This window comes from Pyrgilauda ruficollis, unplaced genomic scaffold (genome assembly GCF_017590135.1).
Source record: "Pyrgilauda ruficollis isolate IOZ18807 unplaced genomic scaffold, ASM1759013v1 scaffold244, whole genome shotgun sequence".
Classification (NCBI taxonomy): Eukaryota; Metazoa; Chordata; class Aves; order Passeriformes; family Passeridae; genus Pyrgilauda; species Pyrgilauda ruficollis.
Window position 1 is genome coordinate 483,613 of NW_024523756.1, and position 27,201 is coordinate 510,813.

At 44.4% G+C, this 27,201-nt stretch overlaps 2 protein-coding genes across 5 annotated transcripts; one reads left to right on the plus strand and one right to left on the minus strand.

Annotated features, from left to right (window-relative positions):
• LOC121355117 lies at window positions 1-8,543 on the minus strand. 4 transcript variants are annotated; one of them, XR_005955384.1, is made up of 4 exons: window positions 7,690-8,277; window positions 6,255-6,486; window positions 3,816-6,050; window positions 1-1,324 (listed from the first exon to the last, which is right to left on the minus strand). XR_005955384.1 is itself a non-coding variant. In XM_041470310.1 (3 exons), exons 1-3 carry the CDS (start codon window positions 8,541-8,543, stop codon window positions 1,282-1,284), a joined length of 648 nt encoding a protein of 215 aa, XP_041326244.1. In that variant the 3' UTR covers window positions 6-1,281. The 4 variants fall into 4 exon arrangements, 1 of the variants encoding a protein (XP_041326244.1); XR_005955385.1 differs by having other exon boundaries at window positions 7,659-8,277; XM_041470310.1 differs by lacking the exons at window positions 3,816-6,050; window positions 6,255-6,486 and adding an exon at window positions 8,369-8,543 and having other exon boundaries at window positions 6-1,324; window positions 7,850-8,279.
• Window positions 8,292-27,201, plus strand: LCMT2 (leucine carboxyl methyltransferase 2). Its single transcript, XM_041470309.1, has 13 exons — window positions 8,292-8,745; window positions 10,474-10,555; window positions 10,877-11,057; window positions 13,478-13,634; window positions 14,059-14,248; window positions 14,652-14,759; window positions 16,780-16,870; window positions 18,966-19,223; window positions 21,260-21,490; window positions 22,500-22,597; window positions 24,300-24,487; window positions 24,689-24,824; window positions 26,738-27,201. The coding sequence occupies exons 1-13, from the start codon at window positions 8,579-8,581 to the stop codon at window positions 26,903-26,905; spliced, it is 2,055 nt and encodes a 684-aa protein (XP_041326243.1). The 5' UTR covers window positions 8,292-8,578; the 3' UTR covers window positions 26,906-27,201.

The window sequence follows — 27,201 nt, forward strand, 5'->3', positions numbered from 1 at the left end:
CATTCCAGAATGGACAGAATGAGCATACATAACTGCAGCAATTGATAATGGAAACAATTTTTAATCAATTCTACCATATTAGAGGTTAAATATTTGGTAAATATCCAATGCAGTAGATATATTTAGGGAAGATTTCTTAAAAAGTGTTTTGAACAATTACCAGTCTTTTAGATTGAATGTAACAGAATGCAAAACTGTCCTGGATGCAATCTTATAAGACAGACCAATTCAGCTCAAAATCAGGATACATAATTTAACAGCCGAAGTAATTAACAATATGAGCAACTTAACTAATGATGTTGTAAATTTCTGGCGACTGGTAACTTCTCAGTGAAAGCATGCTTGTGAGGGGCTTTGCTTTGGGTTTCTTTTTGTTCTGTTTTGTTTTAATTTTTTGTTTGTGTTTTGGTGGGTTTTATTTGTGGGTTAGGGTTTTTTCCCCTAATATATGTTATTAAATCAAGAAAAAGATAATTCAGTGAAGTTCTATGGCACGTGTTTTACAAGATGACAGTCCAATTCACAGTACTCTTTCTGTTGGTTTGGGATTTATGACTGCTAGCAACTGCATCACTGAGTCATTTAAATCCCACAGTTCTGAACATAAAACCCACAGTTATACGTGCGTTTCAATTGTAGATCTTATAATTAAAAGATACAGTTAAACAAAAGGGTCAAGAAGATTCAATGATTAGAGTTTTTCAAGGATAAGAATATTCAGTGTTACATCATCATGGATTGCAAACAAAAAAAAACCCCAACCTTAATTATGTGAACACGTCTCTGCTATGTCAAAATCTACCCTCTTTTAGTTTTAAACCATTATTCCATGTCCTGGTACTGCAGGTCTTGGTAAGAAGTATCTTTGTTGTTCTCATAAGCCTCCTTTAAGTATTGAAAAGTTGTGACAAGGTGGAGCCCCCTCCTCTCCTGGCTGAGCTCCCCCAGCTCTCCCAGCCTGTCTCCACAGCAGAGGGGCTCCAGCCTTGGGACCATCTCCGTGGCCTCCTCTGGGCTCCCACCACAGCTCCATGTCCTTCCTGCTGGTCCCCAGAGCTGGAGGCAGTCTCACCTGGGCAGAGAAGGGGAGAATCACTGCCCTGGAGCTGGCCCCAGCCCCGATGGATTTTCTGGGCTGCCAGCTCACAGCCAGTGCTCCATCCACTGGTATCGCCAGGCTTGGCAGGACTGCTCTCAGTCTCTCCATCCCCAGCCTCCACTGGTACTGATGGTTGTCCCATTCCAGGTTCTGTGGTTCCTTAATGAAGGCAAAATATGATCTTAAGCAGCTGAACGTTCTCCATTCATCCTGGATTTGACAAACCTGAAAAAGTGTTCAAAGTAAAATCACATGAGCAGGGAGCACAACAGTACAGGAATCAGAAAAATCTGTGTTGTTTTTAATCTGAGCAGGGAGGTTCAGATGACATGAGGAAGCATTTCTTTAACAGAAAGGCTGGTCAAACACTGTAACAGACTTTCTAGAGAGATGGCCAATGCCCCAAGCCTATCAGTGTTTAAGAGGAATTTGGACATTGCCCTTAATGCCTTAAAGCTTTAACTTTTGGTCAGCCCTGAAGCAGTTGAGCAATTTGATTAGATGATCCTTGCAGGTTCATAGTGGAACTATTCTATTCCTAGTGGAACTATTACATTCTAATATAGAATAAGAATAATAACTTCTGTTTTCATTTCTGTTAAAGGTGAAGGACTCTCAGCACCTTCCCAGGTCTGTTCCACCACGTGTCCAGATCTGCACTTAGAAAGGCTCCATATCCAACATCTCCCACCTAAGGAACCCTGGGACCTGCAGTGGCTTCAGCAGCCTCTGTCACAGCCACAATGGACAATATGCAGCTTTCAGTACTCCGTGATTCTGAGAAACATTATCCTTCACCTGTATCGCACACTACTGCAGACCTTTGTTTTATTTGTACAGTTGATTATTTCTCAAATAGAGAAGCAAAACATAAGGGTTAAGTGTTGTTTACAGAAAATTAGCACATCTCACAGCACTTACTTTGTGCCTGAGTGATTTTGTGCATTACAGGTTTTAAGTTCACTCTTGCTGTAGCCTGTAGCCTTGGAGACTGAGATACAGAGCCCACCATGCTGCAAAGTCACTGCTTGTTGTACAAACACCACCTACAAACTTCATCTTCCCTTCTAGAGCAAACGATTAGTCACATAAATTATTTGAAACTCTGCATTTGAAATCCTCAGTGATTCACTTAGATTGCAATAACAAAATAGATAAGAAATTTCTGCATTAGTGATGGGGAGAAGAAAGAGAAGAATGAAACAAGGCAAAAAGAAAGAAGAGGTTATTTCCTGTACCTTTCCAGTGGGAGGAAGTAGGGAGCTCTTACAAAGAAACAATTGAGCACAGGAGGAGGAAAGAGTTTGAGGAATGAGCTAAAACAGGTCAAATCCACCTGAGATGAAGGACAAGGAAATACGCCAAACTTTGAACCTTCCCATTTTAAATTAGGAAGATGGCAAAGTGAAAGTGGGAAGAACCCATGCAGGAGGTGAAGGAGATCCTATAAGTCTTTAAAGGCTGAGGAATTTTGGGGTTTAGATTGCAATGGAAGGGAAGGAGAAAATTAATCAATGAGAGAGAACATCAGAGCATGAAGAGAATTAGTCAGTGGAGAAGTGTGAGCCATGGCTGAGCAGAAAAAGAGAAAGAGACAGTAACTGAAAAAAGAAAGGCTGGCAGGGTGGATCTGGTGACAGCAACACCAAAAAAACTGAACACAGCACTGCTCTGAAGAGAAGATGAAAGGAAGCAGGGCAGAGGGAAAGGCAGCAATGGAAAAGCAGCAGTGCAGCACTCCCCTGGCACCTGACTCAGTTCAGACAACACAAGTTATCAATTTAGACCTGAGAAATGTCAAATAAAGGCATTGAAGCTGCTAAAGGACTCAGGACGTAGACAGGGAGACCATGAAGGTGCCAGAGATAGATCCATTGCTTACAAAGTGCATTTCAGAAACAGCAGGAAAAAGCAACGTAATATTAAAATCAGCAACATGACCAGTTGAATAAGCAGAAAAGATGGAAGGAAATATTAATCAAATTAAGGGGGACAGAAGGAAGCAGCAGCTCTTGCAAATGGATGCAGAATTTAAATTTATACTTACCATGGGAAAACAAAAACAAGGCAGAGAAAGGAACTAGCAAAGGCAATGGGAACCACTAACAGATAAGGGTAACAAGATGGAAAAATAGCATCAGCAAGATGGGAGGAATAAAAAAGTAAGAATGGCATATAAACAAGAACCGTCCCTCAAAGCATTTGAAAAATACTAAGCAGAAAATTTTCATAATAGGACCTCAGGGTGCATGACTGTAACAGAGGAAAAGTGCCTGATTGCAGGGAAAGGCATAAAAAATTAAGACTAAACAGAATTTCAGAAATGTATTTCTAAGGTTTGTTAAAACTATGGGAGAGGACAGAAAAAGTACTAGAAATTATATGTATTAACAGTCCACAAAACTACAAATTTATGAAAAATGTATAAAAAGCAAAAATCTTTAGGCATCACTCCATCAAGGACCCTTTCCCACAGGATAAGAACATACTCCATTGCTGCAGTCCCCCTCCCTGTGACAGACTGGATCAGGACTGCAGTGTTTATCAAGCCCTGCAGCTGCCAGCAAACTGTCTGCTCTGCACTGGTGGCAGAAAATTAAAACCTTCCTTGGTGCTGCTTTCTCCTCTCAGAATAGAAAGTGCCCTCCTCCCCATTATGAAACCCATTCCCAGCCCAGAACAAAGGCTGGAAGTTTCTGGCAACTGCAGATCTCACCACAAGAAAGCAGGGGCCAGCACAATTTATCCTGTTTCCTCCCTTGCCATCCATGTGTGGGGCCCCAAGGTGATGACATTGTGGCTCAGATGCTGTAAGGCCAAACTCATAGACCAGAGACTCCCTGGAGACTGAGTAGATGTCTGTGTCAGGTTAGGAGACCCTGGAAGCAGAAATGACAGCAGGATGAAACTGTGAGATGTTGCAGAACTGGGAGCCACAACACTGAAGGACTTTCCCTGTGCTATCCTGTCCATCTAAGCCTCTTGGGAATAAATGGGTATGTGTGATTCTGGTTTAAACATCATGTGGATGGGGAATTCTAACTTGGGGAAAGCAGCACTACGTCTGCTGACAAACATTACAATACTGGTGATCCTTGAAACATCAGGAAATTGGTAGGAAATAATGTCAGCTGCCAGCAGAGTAGCTGCATCATGTAGCTGGGAGCTTGACAAAATCTGCTCACAGTCCAATTACAGATTGGATTTCTTTTTCTGAAAGTCTTGTTGTAGATCCATACTAGTCAGTTTTACAACCATTTTACAACTGAAGAGACTCTGTGCCCTCAATCTCTGAATACAGGGGTGACCTCAAATCACAACTCCTTTCAACTCCCAACCAAAAGAGGTTTGAAATGCTGATCCCACAACACTGACGTAGTGCCAGTAATCAATTTTAATGAAATAAACGTAAGTAATGCCAATCCTTCTTACAGTTGAACTAGATGATTATTGGTATCTTTCAACAGTTCTATTCTTTTTTTCATATATGCTTCAAAACACCTTTTGGTCTAGCTGTCTCATTAAAGTGGAACCTCTACTTTATTGGTCACCTAATACAATCACTAATTCCTGTAATTCCCGCTTTCCAGGACACAGACACCAATCTGTACCCATGAAGTGCTCTGTACCACTCTCCTGGAAATAGCCCTACTGCTGACAATCATCTATTGGAAAAGCAGCAACAGAGTTTAAGTCAGAAGTTGATCAGTTAATCACTGATCAGCATTTAATGAGCTCTTCATGTACTACTGAAAAATATCTCACCGACATCACTTCTCTCTGATGTGTCAAAAAATCCTTTTTTTTTTTTTTTCCTTCATGTTTTTCCCCTTGGAGTAGGAAATTTGATCTTATCCCTATTTTACAGACAGGGAATTGAGACAGAGGTGAGGAGGAAACAATGGAAGAGACAGATTTTTGAAAGCTTTCAAGTCACCAAAGAAACTGTGAAACAGTGTGTAACTTGTGCATTTGGAGAGAAGAACAAGGCAGGGTCTTTATCTCTTAAATACAAATGGAGCTCTGAGAGGCTTGAGTATGCTGATCACAGCAGCTGCAGGAACAGCACCCCAAACACCAGGTCCCTAAATACAGACATAAAGGTTACTTTTGGAACTTCAGCTTCCCTCAGTGAAAGTTAAAGGCTTCTGTCTTGCTCAGTAACTCTTTGAATCAAAGTCCACACCGTGCAATAACTCAAACTGCAGTTCAGCCTGTACAGATGATACCTAGAGAGGCAGACCTGGAACAGAGGCTGGACAGAGTTAAAGGAATAAAGTAAGGATTTATTAAAAGGCCTTCAAAGGAATCACCTTGGGCAGTACAAGAGCCTGGCCATGGCTCCACCCAAGATGGGTCAAGAGTTTTTACACTTTTATAAGTTTGGTCCATTTCCATATCGGGGTTAATTGTCCAGTTACAGCTCCAGGCTATGCAGTCCCATCTTCCCAGACTGCCCTCCTCAATTCCCTGTTGTTTGCACTTTTTGGGGCTGAAGCTCCTTGGTTCTGGGCTGGAAAAGGATTGGTTTGTGTGACTGAGCTGTGAGGAGAACTGCTGACACTTTATATGAAGTTCAGAGTTATACACTAAGGCAGTACAGAATCTGGAAAACATGAAATCTAAAACTTAAGGCATCACAGAGAGCAAAAGTAAATTGATCCAGTGTTTCAAGGTCTCTGAACAGCACAGACATACCTCCAACACAGCAGCACATGCAGTGTCAGTTTATCAGGAATACCATGCCATGAGTACAATCCATGTTTATTCACAAAATTCAGAGAATCACTGAATGTAAATGCAACAGATACATTTGGTAATGTGTCCTTAAAATAGGGAAAGCAGCAAGAGCACGGGAGCTCTGTGGTAGTGAGCAGATGAAGAGTGCTCCCACTGAAAAAAAGGCAGGTGGAGCTCGGCATCCCTTGATGTGGAGCTTGAGAGTGTCCTCCTGCAAGAAAACATAATTTTCAAAACTCTAGTAATTTTTCCAAAATTGCCAATTCCAGCAGTGCCTAAAGTCAAGCTCTTGTCCTTCCACATGAACTGGGTAACACAACTTGATGAAGTTCTGAATTACTAACACATAGATTTTAAAAGACCACAATATTGCATAAAACACAGGGAAGCAAAATATCCTGGGATAGCAATGTACCTCCACTGGTGGTATTCCAAACAGGCATAAATTACATTTCTTGGAAATGTACATTGACTGTAGAGCTAACAGCAGTCATCATTCCCTCTGACAATGTGTGGCCAACCCTTCCACTATTCTGTCCAGGGCTGATACTGTAGTATCAAACAATTTCACAAGACATCCTATGTCATTTCCATCCTATAAATATCAGCACATTGGGACCTCCCCCAGATCCTCTGGTCCAAGTTCTCTGCAAAACAAGAACAGAAAAACAAAACCCCCATCTTCAGCATTCTTGTTTGCCACATCTCCTCAAGTGTTGATTCACAAACCTACCTCACTATAATACCAGTGCAAAACCTATCCCTCCAGGCTAGCATTTCAGCACATCCATACCTTACTTCCTCCTTCTCTACTGCAGTCTCCACAAGGCAATAAAACAAATCACTCTTTAAAGCTCTCACAACTGTTTCCTGCACTTTCCTTGTCACTTCTGTGACAAGACAGAGGATGATTGTTTCTTCTCTCCACTTCTGACATCACTGCCATTATATCTAAGGATATCTTCCTTTCTATCACTCTTTTTGATGGAGACAAGATTCCAGTGAACATCAAAGTACGAGAAAATCACAGTATTTTCCTGGACGGTGATGGGGTTTTTTGGAGATGTTTACATTCTTAACAATGACCAGGAAGCAAGTCTCCTGTGACCAAGTTCCTGTGATTGCTTTCAGTGATCAAGGCTGGTGGATGGGGTTTTAAGCAACTGGGTCTAGTGAAACATGTCCTTGCCCATGTCAGAGGGTGGACTAGACGATTCTTAAAAGTCTCCTCCAACCTAAACTACTCTGTGATTCTGTATCTTATTATTCACAGCCTTTTTGATGACACAGATGTATTTTGTGCAGTGTTTATACTGTACACTCACTACTTCCATGCGCATAACTCACAAGTTGTGTTGCTTGGCTCTGTATTTTACTGCCCTGAGCCAGACAAGGTCTTGTCCCATCACTGAGGCCTCTCCGTGACATTACATTACAATAAAATGATTGGGATCTGAGGCTCAAACCATATGCTCTCCCAGATCAAATTCTTACCACATTGTCCTGGACTGGCAGGTGAATCCAGCCCTCTACTCTTGCAGTAATGAGGACCAACAGGACAATATCCATAATGTTACAACCAAGTATTTTAAATAGCAATGCTTCCACGGCACAGCATTTTAAATTGACACTTTAAAAGTGACCACTTACTTTAAAAGTGACACTTTGAGACTGTAACTTATTTAAAGCAAAATACACTAATTTGTGGGTTGCAAGATGTGTAGAGACACTGAACAGAACAATGGCTGAATAGACTGAATAGACCACCACTACCGACAGACTACTGCTGAATAAACAGACCACCACCGCTGCTCTGTACCTCCAGTAAAGTCCTGAAGAGCATCACTCACCGCGGCCGCCACAGACCCCGCGGCCCTGCCCGCCGCTCCTCAGCACGGCCGGGCGCCCTCAGCGCGCAGCCAGCAGCGCCACCTCCGGCCGGGCAGCTCGGGGCAGGGCCCGGCCCGAACGGATGCCCCGCACCGAGACTGCGCCCTGCAGCCCGCTTACCGCGCCGGGGCCGCCCGGTGCCCACAGCCCGGGGCGCTCCGTGCCCGGTGCCCAGTGCCCGGGGCGCTCCTTGCCCGGTGCGTTCCGTGCCCGCTGCCCAGTGCCCGGGGCGTTCCTTGCCCGTTGCTCAGTGCACCCCGGGCACGGGTGCCCCTCCCACAGCTGCCCGGTGCTTTCCGTCTCTCTCCCGATGAACGGCGCCGCCCGCGGTCCCGCACCGGTGGGAGGCATCGGCAGTGCCAGGGCGGGCCCGCGAGGGGGCGCGCTCCGCGCTCTCTGCGTCCGGCCCTGCGCTCCTGCTTCCGGTCGGCGCGGTGTGCGCAGCATGGGCCCCGGACGTCCCGGGCCGCGAGTGACCCCCGGGTCCTAGTGACCCCCGGGCCCGAGTGACCCCCGGGCCCGAGTGACCCGCGGGGCTGTGAGCGACCCCCGGGCCCGAGTGACCCCCCGGGTCCGAGTGACCCGCGGGGCTGTGAGCGACCGCGGGGCCGCGAGTGACCCCCGGGCCCGAGTGACCCGCGGGGCTGTGAGCGACCGCGGGGCCCCGCTGCCGCTGGGAACGGCCCGGGGAGCCTCGGCCCGGCTGCTTCGGAGAGCGAGGGGAGCGGAGGCTGGGTCGGAGGGGCATTCGACGGCGGCGGACACTGCAGTCCCCTCCCCTCGGAGTCCTCCTGAGGCTGCCCGGCCCCGCCATCCCGCGCCGGGGGCCCGTGCGTTTCTCGGATCGCGATGCCGCTCGGGAGCGGCAGCGCCGTGTCATTGTCCCGGCAGGTCCAGGGCACCGGCGGCAGCAGCGCCGTCAGCAAGTGCTCGGCGGCAGCGCGGGGCTACATCCAGGACCGGTTCCTGCGGCTTTTGGCGGGGCGGCGGCGGCGGCGAGCGCCCCTTATCCACCGGTGAGGAGCGAGGGCTCGGCAGCACCTTCAGCTGCTCCGGCGGCTGAGCCCCGGTGCCTGCGGGGCGCGGGAGGGGATCGCGGCCGCTCGGGTCGGACTGCGGAGAGCCAGGAGTGACAGCACGGGGGGAACGGCTTTGAGTTGAAAGAGAGTAGGTTTAGGTTACGTATTAGTAGGGAGATCTTCCCTGTGATGGGAAGATCTCGGGGTGGCGAGGCCCTGGCTCTCCGGTTGCCGAGGGCAGCTGTAACTGCTTCATCTCTGGCAGTGTCAATGGCCGGGTTGAATACTGGGAGCAGCCTGGGACAGTGGAAGGTGTCCCTGCCATGGCAGAAGCGTGGAACGAGGGCAGCTTAAGGTCCCTTCTGCCGCAAACCCTCATGCTTGGAGCTGTCAGTTGGGCAAGGCACAGCTTCTCACACACAGTTTTAGCACAGTACGGAGTGGCAACATGCAGTGCCCTGTCTTGCAGTAGTGTAACCGTGTTAGACTGGTAATACAATGTTACATGGCTTCTGGACCAAAACTGAATGGTTTGTTCTGAGAAGAATATGCCACCAGACTGGTTCCTAACTCCAGTGTTCAATGCTGCTGAAATCTTTGTAATATTTGAAGATATACTAATAGTGTAATAACATCAATAGTTCTCTCATTAATTCCGCATAATGTTACAATTTCTGTAAGGTATTTGGTGGCTCTGGGAAGCAAGACCTTTTGAGTCAGTGGTGTCTGGTCAGGAGAACGTCTCCAGAGCTTTGTAAGACACAAGAATGTTTTAATGTGTGTTTGCAGAGGGCTCTAGGCTGATGACATTGTGAAATTTACATAAAGTGAGGAGAGTAGTTTAATGCAATCCAAAACACTGTGAATTTCCAAAGGAGTTTCATTCAGGGGAAAATCAAACAGTGCTGCTCAAGCAGAAGCTTGCAGGCCTATGAAGATGTGTGTGGCTCATCAGGAAACCTGCACTGACTCGTCACACAACATTGGCATGCCAAGCTGAATTCACAGCAGGAGCTCTGTATTGCATTTATCAACAAGTTTGGGACATCTTAGACTGTGAGGTCCCTGTGAGGTGTGAAGATGATAACATGCTTGTTAAAGGGGTGAAAAAAGCAGGAATATAGCCAGGTGGATCTAGGATGAAACTAACTAAAAGAGAATGCTGAGAAACAAGAGGCATTAGTCCATGGCAGAGTAGGGAAATGGTAAATGCTTTCCAGGAGTTAGTCTGACTTAGTTCTGTTTATTCAAGAACCAGAGAACAGGATTCCTCCCCTCACTTTGCTTTTCCTCCCTTTTTTTGTTCCCTTCTCACTACATGAGCACACATTAATTTTGTTGTTGTGGTATATGGTTTGGGGCAGGAACTCAGGTATCGGCCATCTGCATTGTCAGGGAGCATCATCACTGTCAGGATTTGTACATTTTCAGTCAGCAAATATTTACTTATGCAAAACAGAACTAGTCCAGCTGGGGTATATGCACATTTTCTCTGGGTTATCTGTTATCTTGATGGTTAATATGCACACTGGTTGCAGGAGATCTGTATTTTTTACCAAGCTGTAGAGATGACAAAATCGTCTCCCAGTGCAGGTCTGTAAACGGGGAATTATTGGGTAGAAGCTTAGAGAAAAAAAAAAATCTTAATTTTTTTAAAGTTGAAGTTGCCAGTGCTGGAGAAATCAGGTTCCTGGACAGTGATTATAACTGAATTTGTTCCTGCAGGGGTTATTACATCCGTGCCCGTGCTGTCGATCACTGTGTTCAGGACTTCCTGCTGAAGACACAAAACCTACCCAGGACACAGGTACATATTCTCTGGGACATCTGGCATCTCTCACTAAATGTGTGTAAAGTCTTTCTGGCATCTGGGCAGTGCCTCGTTAATGCATCTGTTGGGATCCTTTCCAGCACGGCACAGAAATCTGACCGACAGGACAGCGGCTGTCCATGTGTTACTTTGGCAGCAGTATCTGGAGGGGGGCAATATCCACACAAAATTCTTCTGCCTCTTGCAGGAGGTTGCCTGGTTTTGTCACTGTAAAGATGATATTTAATATTTTTCACACCTAGATGCTCAAGATGCTGCTAGAGTTGAGTATAACTTTTTCTGATACTTTCTCTGCAGATCCTGTCTTTAGGTGCTGGCTTTGATTCCTTATACTTCCGTTTGAAGGATATGGGTCTTCTGCATCACACTGTGGTATATGAGGTAGATTTTCCAAATGTGGCATGCCAAAAAGCTACGCTGATCAAAGGAGTGAAAGAGTTGTCAGCACTGGTGGGAGACACTGGAGGGGAAAGATCAGGTATGGCATTCATGAAAGATTTTTTTTGTACAAAGTGTTTAGAAGGAATAAACACAGCTTCAGCCTTCAAAAAGGAAGGGATTATAGTAGGGGAACTGTGAAATTGTAGATGAAAAGGATATTCATTTTATGAAAAATGTTGAAACAAATAATTTGTAAGCATTGAGAGATAATAAGAAGCCAGGATGGATTTGTCAGGAGCTGATTAAATCAAACCAAGGTCAGGTTATTTTCTGTTGCAATTTCTGAAAGGGTGTGTCCTGCTTGGAGCATGCTGGTCCAAAACCAGTGGCAAACTGTAGCGTGTCTAGTGGGAGGTTATGAGGATGATGAAGTGATGGAGCAGGTGATGTAGGAGGGGAGGCGGAGAGAGCTGGTTTCGTTCAGCTGTCTGGGGAGGAGTTTGGGAGGGAGGTGAGTCTTACAGCACCCTGCAGCTTACCTCTTGGGAGAGGTTAGAAAAGACAGAACCACACTTTTCTTGGAGGCATAAAGCAGATAGTCAAGGAACAGTTGAAAGTGGCAAAAAGAGGAAATACCAGTGATGTATAATGAAAATGTTGGGGGAGGAGATTGTGCCATATGAGTAGTTAAAAATGGGAACAGATTGCTTAGAAAGGTAATGGAATCTCCAGCCTTAGGAACCAAAACCACTACAGAGATAGAGCTTAACTAGACAAATCTTTGAGCAAGATAATTGCCATGAGGAAGCATTTGGGCAAGATGACTTCTGAATGTCCCTTTCACCCTAAATTATACAATGATTTATGGGCTTGATGGGTAAGAGAGGAGGTTTGAATTTTAAGTATCTTGACTGTAATAAAACATTAATTATTATGTCTCCTGGCTTTTTTTTTTTGCCCTCCAAGGCAGAAGAAAATGAGCCTTGTGAAACTGCTGCAGAATTTTGTGCCAGCTGGGTGATGAGGGATAAAAGGAGGAATGTAAAGCATGTGGATCACTAGAGGTTTCTCCTGCATCTGTTTTCCTCCAGCATTTCCAGTAATGCTCTAGATTATGTGCTATAGAAGATGAAATGTCATAAATCTGCAGGAAACATGGGGACTTGCAATAAGATGAGTGAGTGTAGGAGTTTGACAAAGTACACGAAGGATCTGGGAAACATGGAATGAAATGCAGTAGGGACATACGTAAGCCACTGTATTTAGATGGCATTGATCAATTTAAATACAGATGGAAGACAGCTATAGAGTGTGAGTTCCTGACTCCCAGGGCTTAGTGAGTAGCTCTTCCACGAACTTGTTCATTTTCTTCCTGAATCCATTCACATTTTTGATATTGGTAGGGAACTCTGTCCATACCAAGAATCTTCAGGTACTTAAAGGAAGGTCTCAGATAGATTAACTGTGCTCAGGACAGCTACAGTTGTTGGGCTGCAGAGACAGAGTAGGTAATTGCTAAAGGTACTTTACAGTTTGGTTTGTTACTGATGTGGTTTTGACTGAAAAAGTCAAAAATAAGCCATACCTTAATATATTCTGATGGGATACAGAGGTATGATAATGCTTGCAGATCATAAACTGGAGCTTATTTCTGGGGATGGTGGTCTGTGAGTCAGGTCCTGGTGTTTGCTGAGAGCAAGCATATGCACTTTCAGGACTCAGTGCTATTATACAGAAATGAAATCTGTTTAACAAACAAACCAACCAAGCCTAGGAAACCTAAGAATGGTGTTCTGATTGTGAGGGGAACCACTGAAATTCTATCAAAGCAATGGTGCTTTCATAGCCTAAAGTGAAAGGTATAAATGAGAGCCCTTTAGGTTTGATTTTGAACTATAGTGGTTCAAAAAAATTCTCTTAAAATAAATATAATAAAGTTTTTTTGTTATAGTAAGTGTAATAATTCTATGAGAAATCTGTAGGTGAAATTTGCATTAGGAATGCGGGAGTTTTAGACCTGCAGTTAATGGATCACATGGCACTATCCCTTCATGGGTCATGTAGTGATGGGGATTTTCTTTTACATGTTCCAGAGAAATATAGTTGATAGACATAGTGTCACATAGGACACAAAAAAACACGGCACGAACATGCTGCTGTTCTCAAGGTAAAAAGGGGAAGTTTATTTTCTGACTCCAACATTTATGGATTTTCAAAGGTGGCAGTGGATTGGAGGGTGACAGTGCCACCTCTCCAATGACACTGGACAAACCAACAGTCCATCACATTTCTCCTCCTCCATAAAAGAAAGCAAAACAATAAGTTATTTACAGAAAGTGTGTGAGAAAGTTTGCTGCAAGAGTATAAACATCAGAAGGCTTGGAAAATCTTAAAAAATCAGGGTGACAGACATAGTCTTGTGAGTGATTGCCTGTGGGTTTGATTTTCATGTTTGTCTCTTTTGGTCTCAATATTGCAGCAGCACCATAGTGAGGTTGTATAATTTTTATCTCCCAGGAGCCATTACCTTTTCTGGAGATGATTATAAATTACTGGGAGTGGATTTATCAGAGCTGTCTGAGCTGGAGAGAATCCTGGAGGAAGCAGGACTGAACAATGAAATCCCCACCCTCTTCATCGCCGAGGTGGTGCTCACCTACATGGAGAGCACCAGGTCAGCTGAGTTCTCCTCTCTTGCCCAGTGGTAAAGGGAAAACAGCAAGTTTCTTCCTGAGTGCATCATCTTGGGCTCGGAGATCTGGTCTTTTGAAACTAAAACCTTGGGAATTCTGTGGCGTCCCAAATAGCTCCCTACATCATAATTATGATGATGTAATTGATGTCCATGTGATATCCTAAAAGGAAGGACAGAAAGAAGAAAAATTTCAAATGAACAGTCTTGAGGTTTTTGTTCTTCTCATTCCCTGAATTGTCTGTGCAGGTGGGGAGGAGATATTCAGCACAGCAGTCTCGTTAGTGTACTGCCACTTGTCAGGATGCCTTAATAGCAGCTTTGTGGTGTTGCAGAAGGATGCACTGCATCTGTCGTGTGATGCGTGGGCCCTCAATTTAATTTCTTACGCACAATCTCCCAACAGGTCAGATGCCTTGATCCAGTGGGCAGCAGAGCATTTCCCTCAGGCGTGCTTCCTGCTGTATGAGCAGGTGCACCCAGAGGACCCCTTTGGACGTGTCATGCAGCAGCATTTCAGGCAGCTGAGCACTGCGCTGCGCTCGCTGGCACAGTACCCTGACTGCCAGGCTCAGCAGAGGCGCTTCCTGGGGAAGGTGAGCACCTGCAGCTCTAGGGCGTGCACGAGGCGTGATTTATCTGAGGATGGTTGGAGCACTGAGTGCTTGCTCAGTTACGGGCTGAAGCAAACAGGGCTGAGGCTGAGCTACTGCCTTCTCTGGTAGCATGACTCGTCATTAGAAGGTGCTTCCAACTGGCTCGCAGCCTATGGCCTCATATGGGATTAATGGGTTCCTCTGAGACTTTTGACATAATAAGTTAAATTTTTAAGAACTTTACAGATGAGAGCTCTATTTTCAACAGTTTTTAGGAAGCTCTTGCTTTAGCTAAACAGTCTTAGTGGCTCATGCAGGTGTTTAATTTAGGGTCTTTGTTTTCCTGTGGGAAGTGAGTTTCTGTCCTTCCAGGGATAATAACTTTGAGGAATTTGTCTTTTAGGGCTGGACTGAGTGCAGTGTCATGGATATGAATGAGTTTTTCACCTGTTGTATTCCAGAAGATGAGCAGCAAAGAGTGCAGACTCTGGAGCCTTTTGATGAGTATGAGGTAACCCTCCATTATTCTGAAGATCAGGGACCTGGCTTTGATATCATAAGGTATTTGCAATTTCTTATGGTTGCAATTCTGTACAGAGCTGCTGGGGCACAGGTGTTCATGGAGGCAGAAAGGACCTTGGATCAGCTTAGTTAACACACAGGCCATGGGGACCTCCTGGTGAAGCAGCATGGGAAGAAGGCTCTCCTTCATCTTAGAAAAGCTGCATGTTCCTTCCTCCCTTCCTGTGAGCAGTCTCTCAAGGAGACAGGCTTGTCATAGCAAACTACTTGGGAGTATAAAAGAAGTTATACATGCTAAAAGGGTGGCATGGATTCAAGGAACAATTACTTTAATGAAAGAGAAATCCATTAAGGATTACTGAATACATAAAGATATGCCTGATGTGCTGTTCCTGACTGCATTTTGTTGAGAGCATTCCTGGGGAAAGCAGATGCACTTTTCCTGCTCTCTTCCATTTCCATAGACTACTTTATTGTTTGTCATTGTTGGATACAGGTTACTAATTTCAGATTTTTTTGGTCTGACTTTGTACAACCATTCCTGCATTAATGATTGAAATTCAACTATGACTCTGTTCTTTGCCATTTTTATATTAACTGCTGGCAAAGTTTCCGACTATTTGAAGTATAGAAGTGAAGATAAGTGGAAGATAGTAACTTTGAGCTAAATATCCTGTGGAATACTTGCTAGAAGTTTCCCTTTTGATTTTATGGTTTTCTGTTTATAATTTTAGAAATCGAATAACTGTAGTATGAAAACAATTGAATGTGCTTGAATTTATTTTGCCAACATGCTAGGATCTGCACTGCTGTATTAATGCAAAAGTGGTGACTGAAAGTGGTGGCAAATTTGCTAAGTGGTTTAGAAATGTCTACTGGAACTGTAGGTCAAGGTCATTGCTCATACAGTGGGAAGGTAACGACTTGGTATTGTTTTTCTTACAAAGGAAGTTAATGTGCATGAATCCGAGCTGGAAACGTGCACAGGAGTATACGATGTGACAACAGACAGCTCTACAGTTAGCCTTTGAGAGAAAGATTAAGTAAGATCCAAGGTTTTACTGTAAACAAACTTGTTCACATTAGGGAAAAAAGTAAAATAGACACCCAGTGTGGAGGGAGACTATTTTTAGAAAAATTTTCTTAGGGACTAATAGTGGATTCTTCCATTTTCAGTATTTACATTAATTTCTGGATGTCACTTTTCAAAAGATGCTTTTTACTTCTAATATGGGTTGGGGCAATGAAGCTGATACAATGAGTACTTGTGCCTTTTAAATTCCTGTTTATGCTTGCCAGTCACATAGTTGGCTGAATGTATCCCACCCCACAGGAATGAACACACTCAATTCCCTAATGTCCATAAATGCCACAGTGAACTCTCATTGCTGCTGGTTTCCTGTACCTTCCTTTCGCTTGTGCTTCTGCCTCAGAATGTTTCTAAGGCCAGACTGAAAATGATGTACTATTGTCCAGCACAGAGCATGTTGCACCTTTTAGCATTTGTGATTTCGTTGGAATCATTTTAATCCCTCTGGTATAAAGACCTCACTCTTTTTTATGATCAGAACTCATAGGCATAAGGTGAAGCTGATTCCAAAAAGAAGAACTTTCCCATGCAACACATAGTTAAGCTCTGGGATGTATGTTGGGCATGTTAAAAGTTTATGTGAGTTCAAAGAGCAGCTGGGTAGGTTCATGCATGAAAAATTCTTCAAGGATTGTTCGATACAAAGACACAGCTTCTTGCTTAGAAGATCCCTGGGCTGTAAATTTTTGAAAGTTGGAGTGAGAGAGGCAGTTCTTTTTCTGATTCAGCTTTACCCCTCTGATTTTGACCATTGATGGGAACAGTGCTAGGCTGTTGGCATTTGATTTGGTCACACTGGCTGTTATGAGGTCCTTACTACTGTTTGCTCTAAGATTTTTAAGGGGTTTGTTTTTTGTTTGGCTCTTCCTTTATTGGTTTCTTTGTCTTTTATTTGGTTTTTTCTTTGGGCTTGCTACAGGAATGGCACCTGAAATGTTCTCATTACTTTGTGTTGGCTGCATCAAAGGGGATGGAACCTTCCTGGACTCCGTTGTCACCCAGTGTGACAGGTACACACCAAGTAGTTTTCACATTATTCTTTTATCTCATGTAGGTATCTCTGAGAGGTTTTAGGAGACATTGAAATCCTGGAAAGGGCAGATGGGATGCTGCTGTCTGGTAGCTTTCTCCACTCCACAGCAGTTCTGCTGTCCAAACCAAGGCCAGGGCTGTGGCCTAACTGCTGGTTCTGATCACTCCTGTTCTTTCAGTTTATTGAACCTGTCAGTCTGATCAGCTTGTCGTTTGTTCGTACATGAGCCCCTCCAGTGCATGGCTGCAATGCCAGCCTACCCTGCTCCTAGTCCTGTTTTTGGGATCTCCCTTTCAAATTTATTCCTGGTTGCCTCCATCCAGCCTCTCCTTCCAGCCTCCAGAAGGTTGTTCTGTTATCTTTACTGCCCTGTCCAGCAGACCACTCAGGAGCCTGACATGAAGCTGTTCTTTGCTTCCTTATCCCTTGTGGGTGCAATTGTTCCTGCCGTATTTCTGTTTCTGAAATGCTTTTAAATCTGTATGTCACTTTTTTTAGATGGGAAAATGGTACAGCTGGGGAAGAGCCAAGACAAATATTGTCTTTCCAGGATAAAAAGGATTTGGTGGCCATAGCAGTCCAAGAAATTCCTTGTTTTGACTGATTGCTTCCTTTTTCAGGGTAGAAGTTATATCACTAGTGTTCACAGTATAGCACCACAGGTAGTTGTAGCTTCAAGAGAAGGTTGAAATCTGTGTTCTAGGGAGCAAGAAAAGCAGCTGAAAAAGGATAGTGTTCCTGAGGCCAACAAGGCCACTGAATCCATGTGTTGTGTCTCAATTAGATTTGAAGATGGGAAATTGAAGCTAAATGAATGTGGGTGAGATTTAATGTACTGTGTGATTGTCGCTGGTCCTTAAGTTAAATGCTTGAAGGCTCCTAAATGCATAGTATCTATTCTTAAATTAAGAAAAAAAATCTAACATTTTCTTAACGGACTTTATTACAGTGAAGACATTTGATTAATTAGAGACAGGATTAGGGTCTTTCTGCTGTTGTCTCTGTTGTATTCAAAACTGATAGCAAAAGCCTTCAAAGTCCAGTGATTGTCCATGCTTAGATATATTTCACTGGGAATGCAAAAGATACGTCTCTAATATCAGTAAAATGCCCCCAGTTACCCACTCACATAGACTTGGGTCCCAGTTCAAGAGAGTGCATGTACTAAGTCTTCCAAAGAGATTGTGGTAAGTATATTTTGTGACATGAAAAAATTCCTCCATCTTTAAAAGATCAGTCTGTAAAAAGACACATAAGCCCAAGGAGATGAAATTTCTTACTTCATCAAATGATTAAGTAGGGTCTTGCAATGATCAGTACAGGTGATTTTTCTGATTATGGCATACAAAAAATGGACTGCGAGCTGTTCCTCCCCCACTTCATCATCTCTTACAACACAAGAATAAAGCCCTTGATTAAAACAAAGATTCCAAACCGATGAAAAGAAAGCAATGTGTAGATGAGCCAGAGTCCTGTGCTGAGAGTTTGCTTCCTGCTAAGGGATATAATATTTAAAGAGAATATACTTAAGTAATTGTAAATACTCTCCTATAGTAGGACCACTGGAATTAATAGATTACTTGTCATGCTTCAGAATGTTATTTCAGTGCTTCTGTGAAGGTAGGATCAAAATCTGGCAAGAAACTTTGAAATCAGCTTCCAGGTGTTTGTCCTTTTTCTGCTGTTCTTTGCTGTTCATGTAGCCAAATATTGCCTTAATCAGATACGTCCTCCTTTTGAAGGTACTGCAGTGATTAATATCTTGCTGCAGCAGTTTAGGACACTTCACTTGCTTGGCTAGTCTTACGTCCATCTCATGAAAGCAGTCTCAGAAGTTCAGGAGCTGAGTGGGCAGAGTAGAAGTTACAGTTGGTACAGTAGTAGTTTTAACCATTACATCCTGATTTCTAGAGCATGTCAGATTATCTGTGTGCACTGTCAACTTGCTTCTCAATTTTTTCTTGAAAAGATGAATGGTCATTTTGAAAAGGTGACATGCTTAATCTCTTACTTAAGATGTAATCTTTGTTTTGTATTTGTGCCTAAGTTCTTTGGTTCTCTTTGTCTTCCAGTTCCTCGTCACGCTGGTCCTGTTGGGATGGCAGGGAGTGTTCCTGCAGCAGTGTGTGCAAGGCTGTCAGGAATTCCTGGCCTGAGACGTTACGGTCACCACTCTGTTCTTATAAAGCCCAACATGATTCTCACCACGGGAGGCTTTGGGGAGGAGGGTGGACAACACTGCCGCGTGAGAAATTTCCACATGCTGAGTAAGCATGCAGGCCACTGGGAAGCTGTCTGTGTGACACAGAATATTCCTGATAAAAGATGGGGTGAGTTCCCATACCGATGGCAATGCAAGGGGGATACCTTTGTGCTAAAAGTGAAAGAAAGTCTAGTGAAAAATTGCTGTCATGGCACAGTGATGCTGGCAGTCACAGACACCTGAGGGTCTGGTTGCTAAATGTCCCATCCTGCCCTTCGGTCACCACAACCCCATGCAGCGCCCCAGATTGAGGGCAGGGTGACTGGAAAGCTGGAAAAGCACCTGGGGGTTCTGTTTGACAATGATTGAACATGAGCCCAGGTGGGCAAGGAGGAAAATGGCATCTGGCTGGTACCAGCCTAGAGTGGCCACAGGCCCAGAGCAGTGATTGTCTCTCTCTACTGGGCACTGCAGAGACATTTGGAGTGTCATGTCCAGTTCTGAGCCTCTAACAGAAAGAGAGACATTGAGGGGCTGGAGTCATAGAATTATAGAAGGATTGGGGTGGAAGGGACTTTAAAGATCATCTAGCTCCACCCCTCTGCTGTGGGCAGGGACACATTCCAGTAGAGAAGATTAACCAGAGCCCCATCCAGCATGGTGTGGAACGCTTCCAAACAAATGGCAGCCACTTCTCTGGGCAACCTGTGCCAGGGCCTCCACACTTTCACAGAGAAGAATTTATTCCCAATATCCCATCTAACCCTGCACTCTGGCAGTCGGAAGCTGTTTCCCCTTGTCCTGTCACTGCAGGCCCTTTTCCAAAGTCCCTCTCCAGCTCTCTTGGAGTCCCTTTAAGCACTGGAAGGGGTGCTAAGGTCTTCTGGAGCCTTCACTTCTCCAGGCTGAACAGCCCAGAGTCTCTCAGCCTGGCTTCAGAACAGAGGGGCTTCAACCCTTTGATCAAGCTAGTGGACTCTGAATTTTTCCAACAGCTGCATGTCTTAATTGTGCTGGGGGCACTACACCTGGATGCAGAACTCCAGGTGGGGTCTCAGAAAAGCAGCATAGGGGGTGAGAATCATCTCCCTCAACCTGCTGGCCACACGTCGTTTGATGCAGCCTGGGACATGGTTGACTTTCTGTGCTGTGAGCACATACTGCTGAGTCACTGAAGATTTTGTCTACAGATGCCTCCAGGTCCTTCTCCCCAGAGCTGCTTTTGATACATTCTCTGACCAGTCTGTATTTGTGCTGGGATTGCCCCAGCCCAGGGACAGGACCTTGCCCTTGGTCCTGCTGAAACCCCATGAGGCTGGCACAGTCCCACCTCTCCTGTCCAGTTCCCTCTGGATGCCACTCCTGTTCCCTCCAGCGCATGCCTGTACTACACAGCTCCTTGCCATTGGCAAATGTGCTGGGGTGCCCTCGGTCCCACTGTCCATGTCACCAACAAGGATGTTAAATATTGCTGGTCCTTAGGGAGACCTGAACAACAGCACTCACCTATGGTCTCCACATGGACACTGAGCCGGTGACTGCAGCTCTTGGAGAGGGACCATCCAGCCAGTTCCTAATCCACTGAATGGTCCATCTGTCAAATCCATGTCTCCAGTTTAGACACTGGGTGTTGGGTGGGACAGTGTCAAATGCTTTGTACAAGTCCAGGTGGATGACATCTGTTGCTCTTATGTTACTACAAGCTCATTGTAGTAGTGCCCAGGGGAGCTGGGAGGGGCAGGGAGCTCAGCCTGAAGAGAAGGAGGCTCAGGGGGAAGCTTCTCACTCTCTACCACTACCTGAAAGAAGGATGTAACCAGGTGGAGGTCGGCCTCTTCTCCCAGGAGACAAGGGACAGGACAAGAGGAAATGGCTTCAAGCTGTGCCAGGGGAGGTTTAGGTTGGATATTGAGAAAAATGTCTCTAAGAAAAGGGTCATCCATGCCTGGCACAGGCTGCCCAGGGTAGTGATAAAGTCCACATCCCTGGAAGAATTTAAAAGCCATGTGAAAGTGGCTCTTAGGGACATGTTATGTTTTGCCCTTGAGAGTGCTGGAAGAGTGGTTGGACTTGATAATCTTCAATGGTCTTTTCCAACTTAAATGATTATAAATTTCATGGAAAGACCACCTGCGTGAAGCATGATGTTTTGTATCTCCACAGGTGAGAGGTTGTACCATACTGTGTCTTGTCTCTCGGACACTCTGGCTCTGGTGCTAGGAGGACGAACATCCCCATCGGGCACAGGCTTGGGAATGTTGTGGCTGAAGTTCCCCAAAACCTGTGGTGCTTCAGGCCCGGATGACGTTGCAGTGGAGCTTGTAAGTCTGCAGCCTGCTGCTGAAGCAGCAGCTTTGCGTTGGAGACACAGCACAACTGAAATTACATTCAAAGGTAAAAAGCCTGGAAAGAGTGGAAATGGCTGTAGGTATGCAGGATCTTTCACTTGACCTTGCTGAATTTCATGACGTTCATATTGATCATTCCTCAAGCCTGACAGTAGTGAAGAAATTAGGAGGCTTTGAGATCTCTTCTTGACACTTGAAATATGGTAATTTTTTATTTTGTTATGTACATAATCCCTGGTGGCAAGTAGGATTGGAACCTACTGTAATCCATTCTGGAAGACTGATTCTTTGAGATACCTATGGCTGAAGCTATTCATGCTTGATCATGGCAGAAATAAGTTTTGCTCTCTCTGTAGGATATTTTTTGGGGAACAGGATCCCAAGCTCTTTATCCCAAAGTCCTTCAGAAGAAATACTACTTTTCTAGTAGCAATTTACAAACACTTAGTAGTTGTGAACAGCTCTAGAATCAGGTCCTGCAATAGCAAGCTGAAGGTTGGTCTATTAAAAGATCCTGGTTGTAAGGGGCAAAAACTTAAGCAGTGGCATTCAGGAGCTGAAAGCTGTCCTTTCCTAAGGTGTCCCATTCCTGCAGCTGGCAGGGAGCTCTCCAAGAGAAGAAGAGGGGAATTGTTAAGCAGTTGTTAGTCTAGTCTGGAGCACACTTTCCATTTGTGGAGCAGTTTAATTAATACTGTAGCATTCAACCTTCCAGTCAGAATTTTATATCAAAAAAGCAAATGCTAAGTGGGTAAATAAAATTTTATTCATAATACATTGGATTTTGTCTTTGTCAGACTGCATTGTTTCATCTTACTTTTGCCTTGGTATTGCTTTGTAGCTGAAGAAAGTGACCAACACTGCTGTTATCTGCACAGTCCATTCTGAATCAGTGGAAGGACAGCATATAGTGCAGTAAATGCACGTCCTTGACATCTACCCAGAGTATTATTGCACCCTGTTTGTCAGCTTCCCTTCTATGCAAACAGAATTTTCTTCTGTTGTGGCACACCAGATTCTGAGTTCTGTTACCTCCTGGCTGTGTGTTCCCCTAGGTGAGCAGTACCTGTTTGTGTATGGTGGCCGCTCTGCTCTGGAGCCTGTGCTCGGCGATTGGCATTTCCTGCACGCTCCAGAACTCTCCTGCACTGCGGTAAGAATATACTCCATGGGGATTAGAGTTAGAGCTGACTTCTGAACACCCAGCTTTTTAGTCACATACAGTCTCTATAGAACAGTGGAGGTTGGAAGGGACATCTAGAGGTTATCTAGTCCAGCATTCTAGCTTAAAACTGGTCTAACTAGAGCAGGTTGCTCAGTATATTGTCCAGGTAGGATTATCTCCATAGATGGAGACTCCACAATCTCTTTGGGCAACCTACTCCAGTGCTTGACCACCCTGATAGAACAATATGAGGGGGATTTATGTGTATTTTTTTCTATGTCAGTTTGTGCCCATTGCTTCTTGCCCTTTTGCTGGATGCTGCTGAGAACATACTGTCTCTGTCTTCTTTCACCTCTTCCCATCACGGACTTACCTAGCTGTGAGCTGGACATTTTTGTGGAAGGATACTGTTAGAGACAGTATTAAAGGCTTTGCTACAATCAAAACCACCTCCACATCTGCCGATTTGCCACAGTTGTCTAGATTGCTGAATGTGTCATAAGAGGAAATTGAGTGGAAGAGGACTTACTCCCTCGTTTATGTACTGGCCACCAGCCTATGTAATTCTGTTTAATGTAACTCTTTGAACCCGACCTTGTACATAGCACAATTGTAGGGTGAGAGATGCATAATTGCAAGAGGTCACAAGCTAAGCGTGAGTAAGCAATATCCCACTGTTGTGGGAGGCCTACACTGTGTCTTCAGTTATGTAACCAGGAATGTTATTTGGTAGACACATGAATTGCTTCTTTTGTTTTCTACAATGTTCTTAATCTCAGCAGACCTCCTGTAAAATACCCACAGCTGACAGCTGAAAAGGAGGTGGACAGGGTGTAAAACAGCTGTATAGAGATATGCACCAAGAATGACCAGGCCACATACCTCACAGGGGGAGGTTTTGAAGGTCTTCTAGCTGTTGAATCTGAAGAAGATTCAAGATAGAAATAAATCTTCTAATATTTAAAATACTGCTGCAGAGAAGAAAAAAATTGTTCTCCATTTTAACTTTGAGTAGTACAGGGAATCAGATGGACATTAAGGAAAGCTATTGATTGTGAAGCTTGCTGAGTCTGTAATAGACTGCCTAAAGAGGTGAGAAATTCTTGTTACTGCAGACTTTTGGAAACTGTTACATAAACATTCATTCATCCAGATGATAACATATAGTTTCATTTGTTGTAGGGAAAAGGTATGGACAAAGTGACTTCCAAATTTTTCTACATCGCTTATTTGCTGTGATATTCCTTTAATGCCCGACCTTACATTTTTTCCTTTAGTGCTTGCACTAAAGGTTTTATTTCTGGGTTTTAGTCCTGCAGTTGAGCTTTTTAACCCGCTCTATGGTTTGAGCAACTGATCACCTGCTTTGCTGGTCATTGCATTAGTCTATGTGTTTCTAAGCTAACTTGGAGTTCCCAGGTGTATGTCTTGAGCAGAAAGCAGCCTGCAGGAATGAAGATAAAGTTACCTCTAATAAATGTGTGAAAATATAGCCTCTAAGGACTGATTGTATTAAATGTACTGAGGTCCAGAGACAATGAAAATGGAAGCATGGAGCAGTCTCTAGAGGAACATGTGGGGAAGGTTGGATGTCAAAAAACTAACCACACAGGAAAAAGCATTTAAAAGCCTGGACATTAAGCAGACACTTAGCTTGGCAAACTTCAGCCTTGGACTTGTGTTTTTTCAGATTGCTGTTGAGGGTCCAGTCCCAGAAAGCCGCCACTCTCACAGTGCCTGCAGCTGGGAAGGAGGTGTTCTGATTGCAGGAGGTCTGGGAGCAGCTGAGCAGCCCTTGGGTTCAGTTTTCCTTCTGAGGGAGCTTGAACATGGCTTTCAGTGGCAGACAATAGAGACACACCCTCCTCTTGTCCCAAGGTAAGCAGAAGACACTCATAGCATCATAAAATAGTTTGATTTGAAAGGGACCTCTTAAAGGCCAAGTAGTGCAACCTCCCTGCAATGAGTTAGGGGCATCTTCAACTAGACAGGTTGCTCAGAGAATTCAGCAGAGGCTCTTCAGCCTGTCTTTACCAGTGTCCCTTGCTAATGGAGTTCAACCTCATTTTGATCTCACAGGTATTCACATACTGCACATGTGCATGAAGGAAAGCTTCTGCTTGTTGGTGGAGTGTGGTTTCATGCATCCTCTGTGCCAGGTGTCACTGTCATCAACTTAATGACTGGTCTCTGCTTGAACTATGTGATTAATGTGGTAAGTACTGAAATTTTTCTTTCAGGGTAAGCAGTGTTCCTGTGAAGGAACTTAGTAATTTTATGGAGAGGTAGGATCTAATTCCAAAATGCTGTTACCCAGCACAGAGAATGTACAGGGTTAAGAGAGGGAGAGATGGAATGTGCAGAAGACTGGAACATGGAGTTGCTCTGTTTCAGACAAGGGGCAGCAGAACTGAAATGGGCACAAGCATAGTCACTTCAGGATGTCTGTGGAGGAAGGGAACAGATAAACCAGAGGCTAAGTTAGTGTTTATGAAGGTCTGTAGTATAATTTCATTGAGAACTTCTGGGTGGAAACTGCAGTGTGCTCTAGCTGCTGCCTGAAATACGAGGAAAAAAAACCACCACAGAAATACTGGAAACTCCACTGGAACATAAAAGCTTCCTGTAAGGATGATTGGACCCTGAACAGATTGCTTAGAGAGGCTGTCATATTTCCATTATTGGCAATATTTGGAACCTGACTGGGCGAGCTACTGAAAAGCCTACTTGAGCCTGCTTTGAACAGGATGATGCTTGGAAGACCCTTCCTTTTCACTGACACTATTTGGTGACTTCTGTGCATCACTGAAGAGCAGTCATACAGGTGGTGTCACAAAGCAGGATTTTGGCATACTCTGGCCAAAACTTGGTCTATGTCTTTGAGTATCCCTCATCTCAGATAATACTGCCTTGAGTAAAAGAAAGACATAGATCTGTTGGATGAAATCCATAGAAGGGCCACAAAGATGAGCAGAGAGCTGGAGCTGATCTCCTGTGAGGATGTGCTGAGAAACTTGGGGTTTTTCAGCCTTAAGAGAGAGGGAGGGCTCTGGGGAGCCTTTAGAGCCCCTTCCAGTACTTAAAGGGAGCCTTGTAAGAAAGATGAGAACAGACTTTTTAGCAGGGCCTGTAGTGATAGGACAAGGGGTGGTGGTTTTCATCTAAAGGACAGTAGCCTCAAACTAGGTATATGGATGAAATTTTTTATGAAGAGTATGGTGATGCACTGACAAAGGCTGCCCAGAAAAGCTTTGGCTGCCCCATCCCTGGAAGAGTTAGAGGCCAGGCTAGATTGGGCTTGGAGCAAACCTGGCCTAGTGGAAGCTGTCCCTGCCCAGTGCAGGGGGGTGGAACAAGGTGGCATTTTTTTAAGGTCCTTCCATCCCAAACCATTCTCTGATTCTCTAAGAACATTTATTTGGCCTGACAAGTTTTTATTTATCTTTTATGTAAAGAAACAAGTTTCTTTTGATAACTGTACATATGGAACCTGTTGTTGGTGAAACTGGAATTTGTGACGAGTTCGTCTTTTATAGTGAACAGTGTGTGTGCATCCAGTTGACCTTGCAGCGTTTTGCTACGGGAATAAAAGCAAGAAACATGCTTAATTGTAGCTTAGTTTTCAATTATTGTCTGTAGCAGAAGTTATAAGTGGCCTCATATCCTTTAGATAAAATAGACTGCCCTTGTTGGACAGCAGTGAGGATAGGTACAGTGATAGCAAAGTTGCGTCTAAAAGAATGTAACTTTTTTTATTTGCACTGAATAAGCAGTTGCAGATGGATTGGTGTCTTCCTTTGCTTAGGAGCTGTGTGCTTTGACTAAGGTGAAACTCTCTAGGCATTTGAACCTGCCAGTTACATAGATAAGCTCTGGAACTCCTTGCCACAGGCCATGAAGATTTACATTGAATCAAAAACTGATTGGCTACCTTCTTAAGATTCAGGGAGTACAAAGGCATTTTCTCTCATTAAAAAATCACTGAACTGCAAGTTGGTGGGTGGGTGGGTGTCATAGAGGAGTGCACCTCAGAGGTTACTTGTTTCTATATTCTCTAGCTGTCTGTTCTTGCCCACATTCAGGACCACATGAAGTCCTGTATGTTCAAAATCTGCTTTCCTTTTTCAGGAGCACCTGGAGTGGCCATTAATGCTACATAATCATAGCAGTGTCTTTCTGCCACATGAGAAGGAGCTGTTGGTTATAGGCGGTGGTGGAAACTGCTTCTCCTTTGGGACACACTTGAACCCAGAGCCTGTCTTGCTGAGCCTCAGCAGCATCCTGACCAGCCACTGAGTGGGACCAAGCAGGGCTGAACCCTGCTACTGCTCTGTGGGGACACATCTGTTCACTCTAGGTCCAAAAGCAGCACAACATTTCCACAAAGGCTTTGTATCCAGAATGCATTTGTGAAGGTGGGATCAGGAGCGACAGTTACAGCGAGGGATTCACACCTCACTGGCTGTTGTGTTTTTACAGCTCTTTGTGTTGCTGTAAATAAAGTGCCTCAAAAGCTGGCAGCAGTAGTCCTTAGAGGTGAAGAACAGTGTGGTTTGGGTTGGAAGGCACTGTAAAGATCATCCTGTTCTACC

Bases quoted from the DNA above. Each gene is read 5' to 3' on its own strand.
- LOC121355117 (XM_041470310.1), bottom strand. From the start codon at position 8,543: ATGGCGGGGCCGGGCAGCCTCAGGAGGACTCCGAGGGGAGGGGACTGC. The intron at 8,280-8,368 runs CGGGTCACTCGG...CACTCGGGCCCG, and splicing joins CGCGGTCGCTCACAGCCCCG to GGGGTCGCTCACAGCCCCGC. The intron at 1,325-7,849 runs GTAAGCGGGCTG...ACACTTTTTCAG, and splicing joins CACCGGGCGGCCCCGGCGCG to GTTTGTCAAATCCAGGATGA.
- LCMT2 (XM_041470309.1), top strand. From the start codon at position 8,579: ATGCCGCTCGGGAGCGGCAGCGCCGTGTCATTGTCCCGGCAGGTCCAG. The intron at 14,249-14,651 runs GTGAGCACCTGC...TTTGTCTTTTAG, and splicing joins AGAGGCGCTTCCTGGGGAAG to GGCTGGACTGAGTGCAGTGT. The intron at 21,491-22,499 runs GTAAAAAGCCTG...GTGTTCCCCTAG, and splicing joins AACTGAAATTACATTCAAAG to GTGAGCAGTACCTGTTTGTG.